General features: G+C 39.5%; 1 protein-coding gene across 3 annotated transcripts in view; it reads right to left on the reverse strand.

The window, feature by feature from the left end:
• NWD2 (NACHT and WD repeat domain containing 2) overlaps positions 1 to 19533 on the reverse strand; it is a 178100-nt gene that overhangs the window by 6727 nt on the left and 151840 nt on the right. For all 3 annotated transcript variants that reach the window (XM_034671973.1, XM_034671972.1, XM_034671974.1), the window contains 3 exons: positions 18054 to 18257; positions 9873 to 10017; positions 4182 to 4771 (listed from right to left, as the gene is read on the reverse strand). In XM_034671973.1, the coding sequence (XP_034527864.1) occupies positions 4182 to 4771; positions 9873 to 10017; positions 18054 to 18257 (939 nt within the window). The remainder of the gene's footprint in view (positions 1 to 4181; positions 4772 to 9872; positions 10018 to 18053; positions 18258 to 19533) is intronic.

Here is a 19533-nt window from a genome sequence, read left to right on the forward strand (position 1 = left end):
AAAAGTTAAAAATTGAGCTACCCTATGACCCAGCCATTGCACTATTGGATATTTACCCTAAAGATAACAGATGTAGTGAAGAGAAGGGCCATATGACCCCGATGTTCACAGCAGCATTGTCCACAATAGCTAAATCGTGGAAGGAGCCGAGATGCCCTTCAGCAGATGACTGGATTAAGAAGTTGTGGTCCATATATACAATGGAATATTACTCAGCCATCAGAAAGAACGAATTCTCAACATTTGCTGCAACATGGACGGCACTGGAGGAGATAATGCTAAGTGAAATAAGTCAAGCAGAGAAAGACAATTATATGATTTCTCTCATCTATGGAACATAAGAACTAGGATGATTGGTAGGGGAAAAAGGGATAAAGAAAGGGGTGGTAATCAGAAGGGGGAATGAAGCATGAGAGACTATGGACTCTGAGAAACAAATTGAGGGCTTCAGAGGGGAGGGGGGTGGGAGAATGGGATAGGCTGGTGATGGGTAGTAAGGAGGGCATATATTGCGCGGTGCACTGGGTGTTATACGCAACTAATGAATCATCAAACTTTACATCAGAAAGCAGGGATGTACTGTATGGTGACTAACATAATATAATAAAAAAAATTTTTCACTAATTGAGATCATTTAAGGCTGATCAAATTCCCAGTTAATTAGAATGTGATAAAAATAGTACTAAAATACTGAATATAATCCTGTAATGACTCAGAGACATTTTACTATATTGTGGTGCCGTCGGGTCATCTTTATGATTATTTATCATTGTCATAAAAATCTATAAAACGCTGGCTAAAACTTTAAGCTTTGTGTTTTATAACAGCCAGCTCACTATATATAAACAGTTCTTGCATTATCTCTCTGTAGGGCAGATGGGATTATAGTACCATTTAACAGAAGAGGAAACCAGTCCAGGCTGGATAATTGCCTTGCTCAGAGTTAAGCGGTTACCTGGAGACAAAGCTGGAGGGTTTTTTTGTTTTGTTTTGTTTCTCTCAAATTATAGTGTGAAGGAAATAACATATATGAGGGGGCTGTTAAATTTAGTATTTCTCTGTCTGGAAAGGCAAGGACAAGAAGGGATATGATCAAAGTATTTAAAAAAAAAAATCCCAAAGTCTATTTTTAGGGAGATAATGTCTTTCAGTAATCCTTGGAATTCACCAAGGATACTGCTTAGGAAAGGATGTATTTTATACGTGAGGAAGTAAGTTTATGAAATTTGGTTCCTTAAGATGTAGTTCAGGTTAAGACATGAGTAAGTTTAGAAAAAAAAATGTGTGGATGTCAGTTTCAGAATGAGCTATTAAGGAAAAGAAGCAATTTACAGTTTAGCCCCAGCCTTTGAAGCCAATATGGAGGAAGATAACCCTGCCATCCTACTATGGCTGTCTTTCAGTGGCAAATCAGAAACAGCACGGGGTATTTTGTCCCCACATGGATTGCTTGTGGTTATATGTATTGTCCTCGGTCCTCCCAGTCATGTGCTGTTGAACATGTGGAGGGTGATCCTCTGATCATGAGACTTGTGTCCGTGGAAAAGCTGGGCATGCAGGAGATAACCTCAAGATAAACATGAGACGTCTTTCTGCATTCTCACAAGCGACGTGAAGTCACAAAGAGAGCACAGGCTGTCGTTGGCGGGACAGGCATTTCCCAGGAGAGAGGCAAGTGGAGCAGAGGCAGGGGACCTAGAAACAGGTGAGGCTTCTTGGGGACCAGAGCCCTGGATTGTGAATAGACACACTCTGGTGGTTGGACAAAATATCCAGAAGAGTGAGAGCTCAGAAAATCATTTCTCAGGTTGACCGACTCGACTTCATGACCCCCTGCCCCAACGGGACCATTGATCTGTGCAGGGATATCAGCGCATTCCACACGATTCTGTTCCTCCCGTGCTGTGGTGCATGGACTTGCATCACAGCGAATACAGTCAAGTCCAACAACATGCGCCCCTCCAACCACTTTACTCTTCCCTCTTCTGGAGGGAAAAAGCCCTAGAGTGAAGGTGAAATGGTGTATGTAGATGTTTTCTCATTAGGTTTCAGCTTCCATGTGCTCCTCGTACTGTTTTTGTCTTGTTGACTTGGAACAGTTCTAAAGTTTGAAGATTCACATACAAATTAATGTTCACACACACACGCACACACACACACTTTATTTTGATGCAACATGGCACCTGAATGTAAGCCTGCCACTTCATCTGCTGTTCCATTAAAAAAGAACTATGTCATTTAACACTAGGAGAAATGCCAGGGGCACCTGGGTGGTTGTCTGTAAGCGTAGAACTCTTGGTTTTGGCCCAGGTCATGATATCAGGGTCGTGGGATTGAGCCCCGTGTCCAGCTCCACACTCAGTGCGGGGTCTGCTTTGGATTCTTTTTTCCTCCTTTCTCTTTCTCTCTCTCTCTCAAATAAATAAAAATCTTAAAAAAAAATAAAAAAGAAAAACCAGCAGCTGGGCTTGGCATATGAAGAGATGGTGAAATAACTTTCCTGGGGACTTTTTAAGAGTAAGTTTATACACCAGATTTTTGGCCTGTGAGCTTACTTTGAAACCTAATTCCCACATAAGGTACAACACAAGTGTCCCTGTTCTTGTCCTCAAGATGACCTCCCTGAGATTGTGATAGCACATGACAGATGACCAAGAGTGCTCGTGAAGTAAAAGAAAGCTCTGTTCTTGAGAGAATAACCACAGGAAGAACGATATAGAGATTCTGAGGTAACACCAAGATAGTATAAACCATCAGACATGGACATCCAGTGCAACAGGAGGGTACAACAAAACCAGTTTAGTCCAGTTTAGACTGACATGTCAAGACAATAGACCCCACATTCCAGAGTGAGGTCCCACACCACCATGCAAGATTTGTAAGGGAGTTGTGAAAACCAGTTTTACTACCTTTAGTGGATGGCCCAGCTCCCGCCTAAAAACGAGTGTCGAGGCCAAGAAAAACATTGGAGATTAGGGTGCTGTGGGTCATATCTGTTACCATCCACTCCCAAAGGGGACGGCTGAGAGATGTCCTCACTTCTCACCTCGGGAAAGGAGCTGCAGTGGGCCACTGACAGGGTGTCCCCTAGAGCTGGGGACACAGGGAGACAGATGTTCTCAGACACCTGAGAAATATGGAGGTTGACTGACAAGGCTGGCTAGCTCTTTGGTTGGCGGAGGGATAGAGAGCGGCTGTTTCCCAGGGCAAAAAATACCTGAGAGCTTCCCATGTGTCACATGTGGGCCGCTGGCGAGACTGAGCTAACAGAGGTTTTTGTTGGTTCTGTTTTCCTCAGGTCCTGTCTGAGGGAGCTTGCTGGGCTGTGGGCCTTGGCAGAAAGTTACTAGAAGTGTGTGGCTGGGTGTCTAGGAGCCGTGGAAGTGACCGGCCAGAAAAAAAAAAATCCCCCTCAATTTAGGGAACTGTACGTAAGATAAGATGCTCAGGGAGGACAGGGCAGGGGAGGTGGGAGGGAAAGGGCGTCCAGCAAACTGGGAAAAGGCCTCAGAAGAACTAGGAGGCAGCTTTACACACCTGCCAAGACCACAGAGTGTGAAATCCAGTTTTCAAAACAGTCCTGGTCACGTAAGAACTTTCTGGCCACCTTATGTTTCCTACTTCCCTAAAGCCACAACCCTACAGGAGGCACAGCTCTGTAGGGGTCATGTGCTCGAGTTAGGGATGGAGGGGAAGAAGTGCTGTGTGGTGAAAGAAGGAGAGGATGACCACACCCCCATTTCCCAGCGCAGGGGCCTGGCTTACTGTGAGCCTCGGCTGTGGGAGAGAAATAGAAACTCAAGTTTTAATTTTCCTCTTCGACTGGACAGATGTAATTGCTGAGCAGAGAATGACTTAGTGTCCAGAGCGATAGGAGGGCTTGTCTTTGCTGAGAGTGACGAGAAGAGTTGTGAGATCTGCTCTAGTTCCCAGAGGAAACTAGCCTCACAACATGAGTTTGACCAATGAGAGAAAAAAATAGAGCTGTTCTCTACCCATGTGCCTTACTCTTCAGGATGACCATTATACCAGCATAAGGGAAACACCAAAGTATCCCTTCCAAAAAGACTACTTATAATTCAGGTGGTAAACACAGAAAATGGAGATGAATTTTGACCAATTTATCTCTTCCCCAAAGTAAAGGATTTTACAAATAAGCTTGTGAAAGAAAAGGCTCTCACCTTCTTTGCCACTTCGGCTAGCAGGAGGGTCTTCCCCGTACACGGCCCACCATAAATGACGAGAGGGTTGATGTGCCCGGTTTTGCTGGGCAGAACGTATTTATGCACGATGTTGAGAGATTCACATTTGTACTCGTAGAAGGAGGCGTATGTTTTACATAGCGAGGAATGCTGAAGGATTTCATCGTAGAGCGTGTCGGTTTCGGTGTCAAAATTCTGTTGTACGGTTGCCTGAATGATATCTATCATGTCCTCATAAAATTGTTTACCGAGTCCCTCGATGTAATGATTTTCTATTTCTTGGGAGTAGCCCAATTTCATGTCACAATGAGTAACAGACGTGTACACTCTCAGATTAGATGACGCGACAATAGTCGGAATAAATTCATCCCTGAGTTTTATCAGCTTCTCTTGGGCTTCTGCGTCCCGCATCATCCTTGGTTCTGTTCCAGTGATATCCATGTATTTTCCCATCTCCGGGATTTTCACGAAGCGCTCAATGTTAGCAATTTTCCGAATGTAGCAAACACACTTCTTCAGGAATGCTGGAGTTTGCTTTCCTAGAGCAAAGTCAAACTCGTCCTCTATCGCTGAAAGAAAACATGGCCCCGGGTTTATTGCCCAGACCAAAGACGCGGGGGGCCCATCCCCCCCCCCCCCGCCCGCGTTTATCTCTCGAGTCCCCAGTGGGAGATTATTTTGCTTGCAGTGGGTAGCGGAGTCCTTTGTAGATTAATTTCTTAATTCCTTAATTCCTATCTCTCTTTTCCTGAACAGCCAGGAACCCAGTACTATGGGTTTTAATTAAAATTAATTTCCTCCTCAGTCAGAGGGAGAGCTTGAATATAAGCATAAGAAAAAAAGCATACCGAGTTTATAGTTGATTCTTTCAAGTTCCTGTTTAGTTTCTCTCTCAGATTTAAGGGGTTCCAATAGCAAAGAGCAGGGACCAACTGGGGCCAGGAAAGAATGAGGAAGAGGCCAAATGATGTCTCTCGCTGACTTCTTCCTTATCACTCTCTCCTCTACAGTGTGGCTTCACCATTTTGAGGACGCACTGTACCCCAGACAGATACGTGGACATAGTGATATAAAAGCATGTTAAATGCCTGATCATGCTCTGATTAGTGATCAATCTGAATTAGCGTATCACTGTTAAACTCCATTATATCCACTGGCGCATGTACAGAAAAATGACTTAGGATGTAAATGTGTTTCTTCAAAGATAAATCAGGTCATGCAGCACATTGGCTTACGCACAAGTAAATATACGTCATAAATCATCGAGGCCCCATAAGAACATTTAAGACTGGAGCATCAGTAACAAAAACATCACTTGTGCATTATTTTAGGGAGGAAAAATAAAAAGGAATAAAATAATTAAAACAATGGCAATGAACCTTAAGGCATGCAGTCTTTTAAAACTGGCTGCCTCCCCTCAATCTCTCTGCTTTCCTTCATCCAGTTGGTCTTAACTGAGTGTCTACTATGTGCCAGGCACGCTGCTGGTTACTCAGGATACAGTGGGGAGAGAAAACAGGCAACGCTGAGAGAAAAAGCCATTGTGGCCCTTACAGTCCGGTGGACGATGGTGGACATGAATCCCAGAGTCCCACAAATAAATGTATTATGATTGTTTTTAGTCCTGTGAAGGAGACTAACACGGTACAATGAAAGCAAACAACCAGGAGGGCTACCCCACTTGGAAAGGTCAGGGAAGGCTTTCTTAAGGAGGTGACTACTAGGCAGCGATCTGGTGGAAGACTGCGGGGGTGGGGGGTTGGGGTGAGCTGTGAATATTCAGGACTGGGCTGGCTGGAAACTGAAAACATTTCAATGTGCTGGCCTCTACTCCAACATCAAACAAAACCCAGAACATACATGTGTTCTCTACAGTAACTATTAAGGAAGAGGGGAACTGTATTTTTAAATGGTACCTTTTAGAACTCGCTTTATAATTTTTTCAGGAATGATAGCTTTCAATCAAAAGCAATGACTCAAGTAAAAAAGATCTATTTATAGCCACCAGGGTGGAGTGAGCTGGTCATCAGTCCATGTTACACAGGGTTTTGGTCAAACAAGTTGGTTAAGGAGGCCAGTCAGAGGAGCTTATACAACATACATCTACTCTTCTTTAACGAGAGTAAGAACTTGTAATGTAGATGAGGCAAGAGGTAAGAAATTCGCAGAAAGCAGCGTTTGGCTCCTCTCTTTTCCAGCCATCTGTGTAACATGCTAGGAGGCACTCTGGACAAACCAGGTGCTACCTTCTGAGGATCATGAGAAAGGACGTGTCAGCCTGTAGTATGTGTACTAATGGATGATAACCAGAGAGGCACCGTCACCTCTGACTCCCAGGAAACAAATCAACTCTAATCTAACTGCCACTGTTATCACCTCTGTGGAAAATATGTGTCAATCAGGAGTGCTGATTGTACATGTTTTGTAAGAAGACATAGAAACAGACCAAGTTGGTAGAACCCATCTAAGCTTTGCTTAGGGCAAAAAAAAAAAAAAAAAAAAGAGACTGTACATAAGAATGACTGTTGATAGTATAGACTTAATAAATATACCCGAATAAATGGGTCATGTGAGACAAAGTCAACTCTATAGAGTTCTTTCTTTTTTTTTTAAAAAAGACTTTATTTATTTATTTGTCAGAGACAGTGAGAGAGAGAGCACAAGCAGGGGGAGCAGCAGGAAGAGGGAGAAGCAGTCTCCCCACTGCCCAAGGAGCCCGATGTGGAACTTGATCCCAGGACCCTGGGATAATTACCTGAGCCAAAGGACACTTAACCGACTGAGCCACCTGGACATCACTATACAGTTATTTCTAGAAGCCAAGTGCATCCTCATGATTTTGATTTATAAACCAATAGTCATTGGTTTATAAATACTATAAACTTCCCCTTCCTTACCAGAATATCATATTTGTTTTCTGTCCTTGCATTTTTCTAAATAGCCTAAAGTTTAATTGGTCATGGCACCCAATGAAGATAGCATTAGGAGAGTTCCAGCCCTGGCATCTACCATTCATGAGATGTAAATCCCCGAAACTACTATCCCTGAGACCATTCAGTTTTAATGTTCATGGTTGGGCTCATTTTGGAGTCTATTTTATTTCTCTTCCTCTTCTGTTATTTATAAAGGAGAAAGTAGAAGTGTGAAAAATTAGGGGCACCTGGGTGCCTCAGTTGGTTAAACAGTTGACTCTTGATTTCGGCTCAGGTCATGATGTCAGAGTCATGGGATGGAGCCCCAGGTCAAGCTCTGGGCTCAGGGTGGAGTCTGCTTGAGATTCTCTCTCCCTCCCCCTTTGCCTGTCCCCCCCACTTGTGTGTGTGTGTGTGTGTGTGCGTGCTCCCTCACTCTCAATAAATAAATAAATAAATACATCTTTTAAGAAAAAGAAGTGTGAAAAAATACATTCAGATATAAAGAGTTCACCTTTCCACACTTTACCTAGTATCCTCATTCCAACATTTCTGAAAATATTAAAGTAATATGGATATAGTAATCCATTTCAAAGAACTGGCACTTCTCTAGCCATTTTTATTGTGTAGACATGGTCTTAAGATGAGTTTGAAATGTAAAATCAATTAAATTGTTATGAGCATGCATATCTTTAAGAGACATCCCCCAAGCAGAAAACAGTCCACTTGTAGTAGTTCATACTACATAGTATGAAATTATTCCTCTTTATATGCCTGGCCACACGGACAGAGTTTTTTAGTGTAGAGAAAATTAGGAGAAAGTGTTTGCCAGTGAAATACTTGAACACTAGAATTGTATGATTCTAAATAAGAAATACCCTCTAAATAAGAGGATATCCTCCCCAGACTGGGGTCTCTTACATCAAGAATAGGAAAGTTTTCAGGTGCCTGGGTGGCTCAGTCAGTTAGGCGTCTGCCTTTGGCTCAGGTCATGATGGGGGTCCTAGGATGGAGCCCTGAGTCAGGCTCCTTCCTTAGTGGGAAGCCTGCTTCTCCCGTTCCCTCTGCTGCCGCTTTCCCTGCTTGGGCTCCCTCTCTCTCTGTCAAATAAACGATAAATAAAATCTTAAAAAAAAAAAAAAAACGAGGAATGCTTTCTCTCTGGGCATTTTCTTCAAATACAGCACATTTTTAGGATCAGGGTAGTTCTGTTCTTGATAAAGATGAAGAACTAGAGCTTCAAAACTGGATAAAAAAGGGTCCCGAAGGAACAAGAATATTTGTGTCTGTATATTCTAAAGATAGTACTTATTCTTGCCAATTTTAATATTTTCACAGAGAACTAAAATAAGACCTAATTTTTGATGGTTTGTCAAGAATGAATTTGTCAAAATTACGTACAATTGCCCTGAGTTTGAAGTACACGTATACAGGGAGAATGGTATCGAGCGCCTTTTAGGTTTTTGCTATTTCATGTGATTCACAAAACCGATCTGAAAACCCAACTGCTATTGCTTTTTCCTCAATAATTCTTCACTACCAATTTTTAAGATTGTATTTATTTATTTTAGAGGGGTGGGGGCGGGGCAGAGGGAGGAGAGAGAGAATCTTAAGCAGACGCCCCCCTGAGTGTGGAGCCCGACGGGGTGTGAGGCTCGATCTCAGGACAGCCCCCCTGCCCCACGAGATCATGAAATCAAGAGTTGGAGCTTAACCTACCGAGCCACCCAGGTGCCCCTTTACTATCAATTTTTAAAATAAATGTTATATATCTGATTACTTTTACCCAGTAGTGTTTATCCCCTGGAAAGTACGACTGACATATTCCTTCTCCTCTGTGGTTTCCTGTGCATCCTTTAAAAATAAAGCCTCCTTTCTATGGCTGACAAAGGCTGCCACATGAGTCTCTGCTCAGTGGATTTTTGTTTGAAGGTTAAATTAGATCCTGCCACTGCCTTTCTTCTTTATTTCTCAACCTCCAATGGCTTCCCAGCTTACCCAGAATAAAGCATAAGGCTCTTACTATGGCTTCATCTCTCCTTCCCCAGGCCTGGCTACCTTCACCTTCTTCCTGCTCCTGGAACTTACTAAGCACATTTCTGTCTCAGGGATCTTCAATCTGGTAATCCCTCTGCCTGGAATTCTCTACCTTAGATATAGCACAGCTGGCTCTGACTCTTTCTGTCTTTCTGCTCAAAGTCCTCTCCTTCCTGCCCACTCCGTCTACATCTAGACCCCCACATCCTCCATCAGCCCCTATTACGTGTCTTGTTTGTTCATATTCCTTATCCTTTCTGAAATGATCCTGTTTGTTTATTTGATTACTTGCCTATCATTTCTCTTCCCCCACTAAAAAATAAGTTCCGAGAGAGAGAGACCTTGCCTTCTTGTTCATTGTTGTATCCCCAGTGCCTGGCACATAGCAGACACTCAATAAATGTGTGCTGAGTGGGTGAGTGAATGAATGAACACATTCATTGGCACATTGGCACATTGGCAGAGTCTGGTCTGATACGTGCAAACCTTCTCTGATTTCTTTTAAAATCACTATTTTTGGAGAAGTCCTCAAATTAAGTAAAGCCTTATCTATTGGTTAAACGAAAAGAACACTCGCCTCTTGAGGAGGAGGAAACATTTAGAAAAATTAAATTTCATCAGGCAGTAAATGAAATGAAATTTGTGGACCCACAAGAGGGAAGCAGTGAATGCATCTATTACTTAACTGTTCCTTAGTTTACTGAGGATGTGTAAAAATTACCTGAGAACAGGTACCTCTTAGCTTGGCTATATTTCATTTTCCCCTTTTCATGTAACAGTTTCACAGCAGCCTTAAATATCTTCTTGATCTCATCCGATATCTCTTGCCAGGTCTTCTCATTGTCAGCTTTGGCAGAAGGCTGCATCTATGAAAATGTAAAAGTGAGATATTAGTCTTAAAATCATCAAAAGAAAAAAATCAATATTTAAGCACAAGAAAAGCACTATTATTTGAAGGTCTACTATGTGCCAATACTATGATAGGCGCTTAACAGGTCATACCTCATTTAATGCCCCCAACAATCCTGAAAGTTAGAAATTATCTCCAAGTTATATGTCGATTTGCCCAAACTACACAGAATTTGTTTGTTGGGCTTTCTTAATGTACTATGTATTTCCCTTTTTTTTTTAACATTTTTATTTTCATCCTAGGTAGTTATATTAGGTGTACAATATACAATATATTGTATATATTGAATATTATTCTACAATAATATTCAGGTGTACAATGTAATGATTCAACACCCGTACAACACCTGGTGCTTATCACGACAAGCACACTCCTTAATCCCCATCCCCTATTTCACCCTTCCCCCTGCCCACTCTGGTGACCATCGGTTTGTTCTCTATAGTTAAGAGTCTGTTTCTTGGTTTCTCTCCTTCCCGCCCTCTCTCTCTTTTTCCCTTTTTTCATTTGCTTTGTTTCCTAAATTCCACATGTGATTGAAATAAAATGGAATTTGTCTTTCTCTGACTTATTTCACTTGGCATAATACTCTCTAGCTCCATCCAAGTCATTGCAAATGACAAGATTTCATTATTTTTAATGGCTGAATAATATTCCATTATATGTATGTATGTACATATATACCACAGCTTCTTTATCCATTTATCAGTTGGTGGACAGTTGGGTTTCTTCCATATCTTGGGTATTGTGAATAATGCTGCTATAGACATAGTGATGCGAGTATCTCTTTGAATTAGTGTTCTGTATTTTGGGGGTAAACACCCAGTAGTGTGATTGCTAGATAGTAGAGTAGTTCTATTTTCAACTTTTTAAGGAACCTCTATACTACTTTCCAGAGTGGCTGCCCCACTTTGTGTTCCCACCAACAGTACAAGAGGGTTCCCCCTTCTCCGTATCCTTGCCAACACCTGTTGTTTCTTGTTTTGTTGATTTCAGCCATTCTGACAGGTGTGAGGCAATGTCTCATTGTGGTTTTGATTTGCATTTCCCTGATGATGAGTGATGCTGAGCATCTCTTCATGGATCTGTTGGCCATCTGTGTGTCTTCTTTGGAGGAATATCTGTTCGTGTCTTCTGCCCATTTTTAAATTGGATTATTTGTTTTTTGGGTGTTGAATTTTATAAGTTTTTATGTATTTTAGGTATTGGTCCTTTATTGGATAAGTCATTTGCAAATATCTTCTCCCATTCCATAGGTTGCCTTTTAATTTTGTTGATTGTTTTCTTCCCTGTGCAGAAGATTTTTATTTTGATATAGTCCCAGTAGTTTATTTTTCCTTTTGTTTCTCTTGCCTCAGGAGACATACCTAGAAAAGAGTTGCTATGACTGATGTCAAAGAGGTTACTGCCTATATTTTCTTCTCAGAGTTCATAGTTTCAGGTGTCACATTTAGGTCTTTAATCAATTTTGAATTTATTTTTCTGTATGGTGTAAGAAAGTAGTTCAGTTTCTTTCTTTTGTATGTTGCTGTCCAGTTTTCCCAACACCATTTGTTGAAGAGACTGTCCTTTTCCCACTGGATATTCTTTTCTGCTTTGTTGAAGATTGATTGACCATATAATTGTGGGTTTATATCTGTGTTTTCTATTCTGTTCCATTGATCTATGGGTCTATTTTTGTGCCAGTACCATACTGTTTGATTACTACAGCTTTGTAATATAACTTGAAGTCCAGAATTGTGATGCATTCAGCTTTGATTTTCTTTTTCAGGGTTGCTTTAGCTATTCATGGTCTTTTGTGGTTTCATATAAATTTTTGAATTGTTTTTTCTAGGTCTGTGTAAAATGCTATTGATATTTTGATAGGGATTGCATTAAATGTATAAATTGGTTTGGGTAGCGTAGACATCTTAACAATATTTGTTGACCCATGAGCATGGAATTTCTTTCCATTTCTTTGTGTGTTCTTCAATTTCTTTCATCAGTGCTTCATAGTTTTCAGAGCATAGTTCTTTCACCTCTTTGGCTAGGTTTATTCCTAGGTATTTTATTATTTTTGGTGTAATTGTAAATGGGATTGTTTTCTTAATTTCTCTTTCTGCTGCTTCATTATTGGTTTATATAGAAATGCAACAGATTTCTGTACATTGACTTTGTAACCTGTGACTTTACTGAGTTTGTGTATCAGTTCTAGCAGTTCTTTGGTTGAGTCTTTTGGGTTTTCTATGTATAGTAGCATGTCCTCTGCAAATAGTGAAAGTTTTACTTCTATCTTACTGATTTGCCTTTTATTTATTTTTCTTGTCTGATTGCTGTGACTAGGACTTCCAGTACTATGTTGAATAAAAGTGGTGAGAGTGGACATCCTGTCTTGTTCCTAATCTTAAGAGAAACACCTCTCCATATTTCCCCATAGAGGGTGATATTAACTATGGGTTTTTCATATATGGCCTTTATTATGTTGAGGTATGTTCCCTCTAAACCTACTTTGTTGAGTGTTTTTATCATGAATGGATGTTGTGCTTTGTCAAATGCTTTTTTTTGTGTCTATCGAAGTGATCATATGATTCTTATGCTTTCTCTCATTAATGTGGAGTATCATGTTGATTGATTTGTGAATGTTGAACCACCGTTGCAACCCAGGAATAAATTCCACTTGATGTGGTGAATGATTTTTTTAATGTATTATTGAATGCAGTTTGCTAATATTTTATTGAGGATTTTTGTATCTATGTTCATTAGGGATATTGGCCTGTAGTTCTCTCTTTTAGTGATGTCCTTTTCTGGTTTTGGTATCAAGATAATGCTGGCCTTATAGAATGAGTTTGGAAGTTTTCTTTCTATTTCTATTTTTTGGAATTGTTTGAGAACAACAGGTATTAACTCTTCTATAAATGTTTGCTAAAATTCTCCTGTGAAGCCATCTGGCCCTGGACTTTTGTTTTTTTGGGGATTTTTGATTACTGATTCTTTCTTTCTTTCTTTCTTTCTTTCTTTCTTTCTTTCTTTCTTTCTTTCTTTCTTTCCTTCCTTCCTTCCTTCCTTCCTTCCTCCTCCTTCTCCTTTTTGATTCTATTTCTTTGCTGGTTATCAGTCTCTTCAAATTTTCTATTTCTTCCTGTTTCAGTTTCGGTAGTTTATATGTTTCTAGGAATTTATCCATTTCTTCTAGGTTGTCCAATTTGTTGACATATAGTTTTTCATAATGCTCTTTTACAAATGTTTGTATTTCTGTGGTGTCAGTTGTTATTTCTCCTCTCTTATTTGTGATTTTATTTATTTAAGTTCTTTCTCTTTTTTTTCTTGGTAAGTCTGGCTAGAGGTTTATCAATTTTATTGATCTTTTTCAAAGGACCATTTCCTGGTTCATGATCTGTTCTATTGTGTGTGTGTATGTGGTGTTTGTTTGTTTGTTTTATTTTCTATATCATTTCTGCTCTAATCTATTATTTCTTCATTCTGTTGGTTTTAGGTTTTGTTTGTTGTTCTTTTTCTAGCTCTTGTAGGTATAAGTTTAGGTTGTTTATTTGAGATTTTTCTTGCTTCTTGAGGTAGATTGTATTGTTATAAACTTCCCTCTTATGTACTTTTTAATTTCTTCTTTTATTTGCTGGTTGACCCATTCAGTATTTAGTGGCATGCTATTTTACTTCATGTATTTGTGGTCCTTCAGATTTTTTCTTGTGGTTGACTTCAAGTTTCATAGCATTGTGGTCAGAAAAGTTGCATGATATGACTTTTATATTCTTGTATTTTTTGAGGCTTGTTTTGTGGACTAATATGTGATCTATTCTGGAGAATGTTCCATGTGCACTTGGAAAGCATGCGTGTTCTGCTGTTTTAGGATGGAGTGCTCTCAATATATCTTTTAGATCCATCTGTTCCAGTGTGTCATTCAAAGCCATTGTTTCCTTGTTGATTTTCTGTTTAGATGATCTGTCCATTGATGTGAGGTGTTAAAGTTCCCTGTTATTCTTGTTTTATTATCTATTTGTTCTTTCTTGCTTGTTGTGAAGAGTTTTATGAATTTGGGTGCTCCTATGTTGGGTGCATAAGTTTTTAAATTGTTATATCTTCTTGTTGGAGTGTCCTCTTTATTATTATACAGTGACCTTATTTTTCTTTTGTTACAGTCTTTGTTTTAAAGTCTGTTTTGTCCAGTATAGGTTTTACTACTCTGGCTTTTTTTTTTAAATGTATATTTGCATGATAGGTGTTTCTCTGTCCCCTCACTTTCAAGCTAAAGGTGTCTTTAGATCTAAAATGAGTCTCTTGTAGGCAGCATACAGATGGGTCTTGTTTTTTCATTCATTCTGTCACCCTCTGTCTTTTGATTGGAGCATTTAGTCTATTATTGATAGATATGTATTTATTACCATTTTATTATGTATTTTGTGGTTGTTTCTGGAGATTTTCTCTGATCCTTTCTTGTCTTTTTTTCATGTTTTGCTGATTTTCTTTAGTGATGTATTTGGATTCCTTTCTCTTTATTCTTTGCATATTAATTAGTGGTTTTTAATTTGTGGCCGCCTTAGGTTTGTATATAACCACATCTGCAAATAGCAGTCTACATGAAATTGATGGTCATTTAAGTTTGAACCCATTCTTTTCTCCAGTCCTCCCCACATTTTAGATATATGTTATGTTTTGTATCCTTTTTTGGTGAATCCCTTGACTGAATTTTTTTACAGAAATATTCACTTTTACTGTTTTTGTTTTTCCTACCTTTATATTGTCACTTTTGTTCTCTCCTTTCCACTCAAAGAGCCCCCTTTAATATATCTTGCAGGGCTGGTTTAATGGTCAGGAACTCCTATAGTTTGTGTTTGTCTGGGAAACTCTTTATCCCTCCTTCTATTCTGAATGATAGCCATGCTCGAAAGAGTATTCTTGGCAGCAGATCTTTCCCATTCAGCACTTTGAATTTATCATGCCACTTTCTTCTGGCTTGCAAAGTTTGTTGAAAAACCTCATGCTAGCCTTATAGGTTTTCCCTTGTAAGTAACTGACTTCTGTTGTCTTGCTGCTTTAAAATTTTTTTTCTTTATCACTAGATTTTGCCAACTTAATTACAATATTTCTTGGTGTGGGTCTGCTTTTGTTGACTTTGATGGGAGTTCTCTGAGCCTCCTGGTTGTAGATATCTGTTTCCTTCTCCAGATTAGGGAAATTTTTATTTACTAGTTCTTCAAATAAATTTCCTGATCCCCTTTCTCTCTCTTCTTCTAGGACTCCTATAATATGAATGATAATTAGGTTTGATGGAGTCACTGAGTTCCCTAAGTCTATTCTCATTTTGCATAATTCTTTTATCTTCCTTTTGTTCAGCTTGATTCCTTTCCATTAGTCTGTCTTCTAGGTCAGTAATTCATTCCGTTGCTTCTTCCATCCTGCTGTTCATTCCATCAAGTGTGTTTCTCATTTCATTTATTGAGCCCTTTATGTTATCTGCTATGTTATTCCTTACGTCTGTGTTACAAGTTTCACTCATGTCTTCCACTCTTTTTTCAAGTCCAGTGAGTATCCTTATGATCATTGCTTTAAATTCTCTATCAGGCATATAACTTAGATCTGTTTCACTTAGAAATAAGGCTGTGGCATTGTCCTGTTCTTTCACTTGGGGTAAATTTCTCTGTCTCCTCCTTTTGTCTGCCATTTTGTGTTATGTTTCTCTGTGTTAAGAAAATCAGCTATGTCTTCTGCTCTTAAAAGTAGTGGCTTTATGAAGAAGAGGTTGTGGATTGCCCTGCAGTGCGGTGTCCTCTGTTTACCAGAATCTGGCATTTCAGGAGAGTATCCTATGTATGTTGCTTATTCCCTGCTGTTGTGTTGGAGTCACTTTTCCTTTCAATGCAGTCATTTGCATTGATTCTTTGCCTCTTGTGGGCTGTGCTTGCTCTCGGTGGTGTTAGCAGGACCCAGGCAGGCCAACTCTAGGGGGCAAGACCGCTGGGGAACTTGGGATGGGGTGGCGGTGTTAGCAAAATTTGTGTTGGTCCCTAATCCTATGCCAGATCCCCAAAGTGCTAAGGTGGCTGGCGGCTGCATGCTGGGGTGGCCAGGGATGGGAGCCTGGGTGGGGTGTGTGATAATGGTTAGATATGCCTGGGCCTGGTGTGAGATGGTGGCTGGGGGCACATGGCTGGGCATGGTTTGGTGGCAGCTGTGGACCAGGGGGCAGTGTGGCGTGTGCATGGCTTTAACAAAATCTGCCCTGAGCCCAGGGCGGAGGCTAGCAGGTTTGGAGTGGGCAAGTCCTCAGGAGAACTCGAGGGCGTGGTGCACTGCTAGCAGGTTAAGTAGCAAGTCCCTCTGGGTTTTGATACAAATGTCATAACAAAATGATGTCTTCAGTATCCTCTAAAGAGAACAGAAAGTTAAAGGAGAGGTGCTTGTATGTTTCCATTTGATTGTCTTTAGGTGTCTCTTCATTTGTTTCTGATTCTCTAGGAAATCAAATGGGAGGACTGCCGACCAAGCAAGTAACATTTATAGAGTCTTGGTGATAATTTTATTCATACTTTCATTTATTTAACAATAATTTATTTAGAAATATCAGATGGGGCTTAGAGAATAACTTAAATGTCCCTAGAGGATCTTAGAATGACAAAGGAACAACTCAAGCCAATTAAATAGTAACACATGAGCAAGGGCTCCCAAACTGCTGTCTAAACCTGGTTTCTTGAGGTATTGGGTGTTTTGTTATCTACATTTACCAGCAATACATTTACTCCTTGCATATTTAACTGAGGAATGGCTTGGATTTGCCCTAAGATTCCTATCCACAGAAACAAGATTCTTGCAGATAAGTACTTTGAATAGTGCATAGAGGGGGAAGAAGAAAAATTAAGGATCCTGACATGATTTCATATTGCATGCAGAAAATGCTGTATGTTAAATATCAGAATGACAAATACACAAGGTTCTTAAATGAACTGTCGCCAAGTCAGAGCTGTCCTCCTCTCAGAGATGCCTTGGCACTGAATGTATCGAGGACGTTCTCTTTAGAGGAGGGATGGATATCTATGCCTTCTTTTTAATCCCTCTAGAAATCCTAGGCAAGGAAAAGGCCCATCCATTTTCTCTTCCTCCTTTATTCTGTTTCAGGGGACAACATGGTAGATACATTTAGGAACCAAGTTGGAGAGGAGACACTGATACTATTTCCATCATACAAACGCATGAATCAACCTCACTCTAAGATTCTACATAAGATACAAGAACATACACTATGTATGAAATATTAAAGGAAAAAAATTGAATTTAAAAATGGGAGACTTTAAAAATAGCCAGGCAGATTTTAGAAAGTCCCCCCCAAAAAACCTTTCACAAATCAAAAACATAACTGTTAAACTTGAAAGCATAACGCATGAACAGAGTGGACACAGCTGAAGAAAAAAATACTGATTTGGAAAAGACCTAAAATAATCTTCTGGACAGCAGCATGGAGAACTAAGGAAATTGATAATGTGAAAGAGAATCAAGAGAAATGGAGGATAGACTGAGATTGTCTAGTGAAAACCCAATTATAGTACAAAAAAGAAAGAACAGAGGGAATAGAGGAAAGGCATTATTTGATGAGATGATAGCTGAGAACTTTAGATAAAACTTTAGAACAGAGAGAATACATGAATTCATGGATATAGGAAGCATGACATGTACCATTCAGAATATCATAGACACATTATGGCAAAATGAGAAAAATAAGAATAATTTCAGATAAACAGAATTTATCACTAATAGACCTCCATTAATGCAACTTCTAAAGGAAGAAGGAGATAATCCCAGGAGGAGAGTTTGAGAGGCCAAAAAGAAAGGGAAGAAAAAAATTGGAAAGTTTCTTCGCTTTGGATTTTATCTTTGAAAAGAAATGTAGCGTCCAGGGCAGACTAAGTTTCTGTCTGCTGTGTCTTTTCTGTGGAGGGACCCACCCCTGGATGACCGACGGTTGAAAGTAATAGACACGCACATACTTTGGAGAGAAAGATCACTCACTGCATTTTTATTGCTTTTCAGCATTTCCGATTTAGGTCTGAGGTAATAAGCTGCTGGCACTGAGTTCTCGTCGCGACAGTACCACTCTTCCAGAAGCTTGGTCTCCAGCTTTGCCTCTATGGCAGCATCCAAAATCATTTCAAACTCCGAGGCTTCAACTTCTCCGGGGATTCGAATGTTCCCATACTTTTCACCTAACAGTCCCTGTGTATCCACAAGAAAGTTCAGGTTAGTGTATCACCAAGAAAATTCATTTTAGTATTCACATCATGTAGTTAAATGTAATATTTATTGAATATTAAATAGAAAAAAGATACGTTGTTCCATCACTTTTCTCTTTTAATCACAGTGGATACTTTTTTCCCATGCATTATTTAATAAGTAGTTAGATCAATTATATTGTAATTATAATAAATTCATATAATGAAAGCAGAGACTGCATATCACATCAGACAAATTCAATATACAGAGTTTTGTAGCAAATTTATTTCCTCAAAGTTTACGTAATACAACAGAAGTTGCTCTACTCTGAGATTTTTTTTGTTTGTTCATGACAAAGAAAAATGACAAGCTGGGCACTATGAAATATCACACACGTAAACTCTCAAACAAAAGAATTGCTTTGTGAAGAGTTAATAGTGTATGATTCTAAGCCCCAGATTTTTGTAGCTACAAATGAAAGTAGGAAATCACTGAATGCGACACTACTATGGACCCCACTGTAACTACAAACATTTCAAAATGTAAATAAGATATCATTTTCTTCTTATTAAATTGGCAAAGAAAAACTTGCTCCGTGTTATGTGAAGGTGTGAGAAGATACCCACATAGTGCTGTTGGGTGTGTTAATTGATCCAGTATTTCACTGAAGGATATTCTCGCAGAATGTATTAAAGGCCTTAAAAATCTATATAACTTTGGACTTGGCAATTTTTCTTCTGGGAAATTGTCTTTAGAAAATAAGTAAGGATGTGCATAAAGACATACCAGAATATTTAGGCTGATACTGTTTTAACAGGAAAGAATTGGCATAACAACCTAAGTGTCCTGCAAATGGGAACATTTAAATATACTATGGTACCTCTGTTCAATGTAACAAACCATGTTCTAGAACTATATTGACATAGAAAGATTTTTTTCTTTTTCAAGTTTTTATTTAAATTCCAGTTAGTTAATATACGGTGTAGTATTAGTTTCATGTGTAGAATTCAGTGATTCATCACTTTCATGCAACACCCAGGGCTCATCACAAGTGCCCTCCTCCTTCCCCATCACCCATTTAAACATCTCCCCACCCGCCTTCCTTCCATCAGTTTGTTCTCTATAGTTAAGAGACTGTTTTCTGGTTTGCCTCTCTTTTTCCCCCCATGTTCATCTGTTTTGTTTCTTAAATTCCCATATAAGTGAAATCATATGGTATTTGTCTTTCTCTGACTGACTTCTTTCTTTTAGCATAATACTTTCTAGCTCTATCCCTGTC

The sequence above is a fragment of the Ailuropoda melanoleuca genome, chromosome 11 (genome assembly GCF_002007445.2).
Source record: "Ailuropoda melanoleuca isolate Jingjing chromosome 11, ASM200744v2, whole genome shotgun sequence".
NCBI classification, from domain to species: Eukaryota; Metazoa; Chordata; class Mammalia; order Carnivora; family Ursidae; genus Ailuropoda; species Ailuropoda melanoleuca.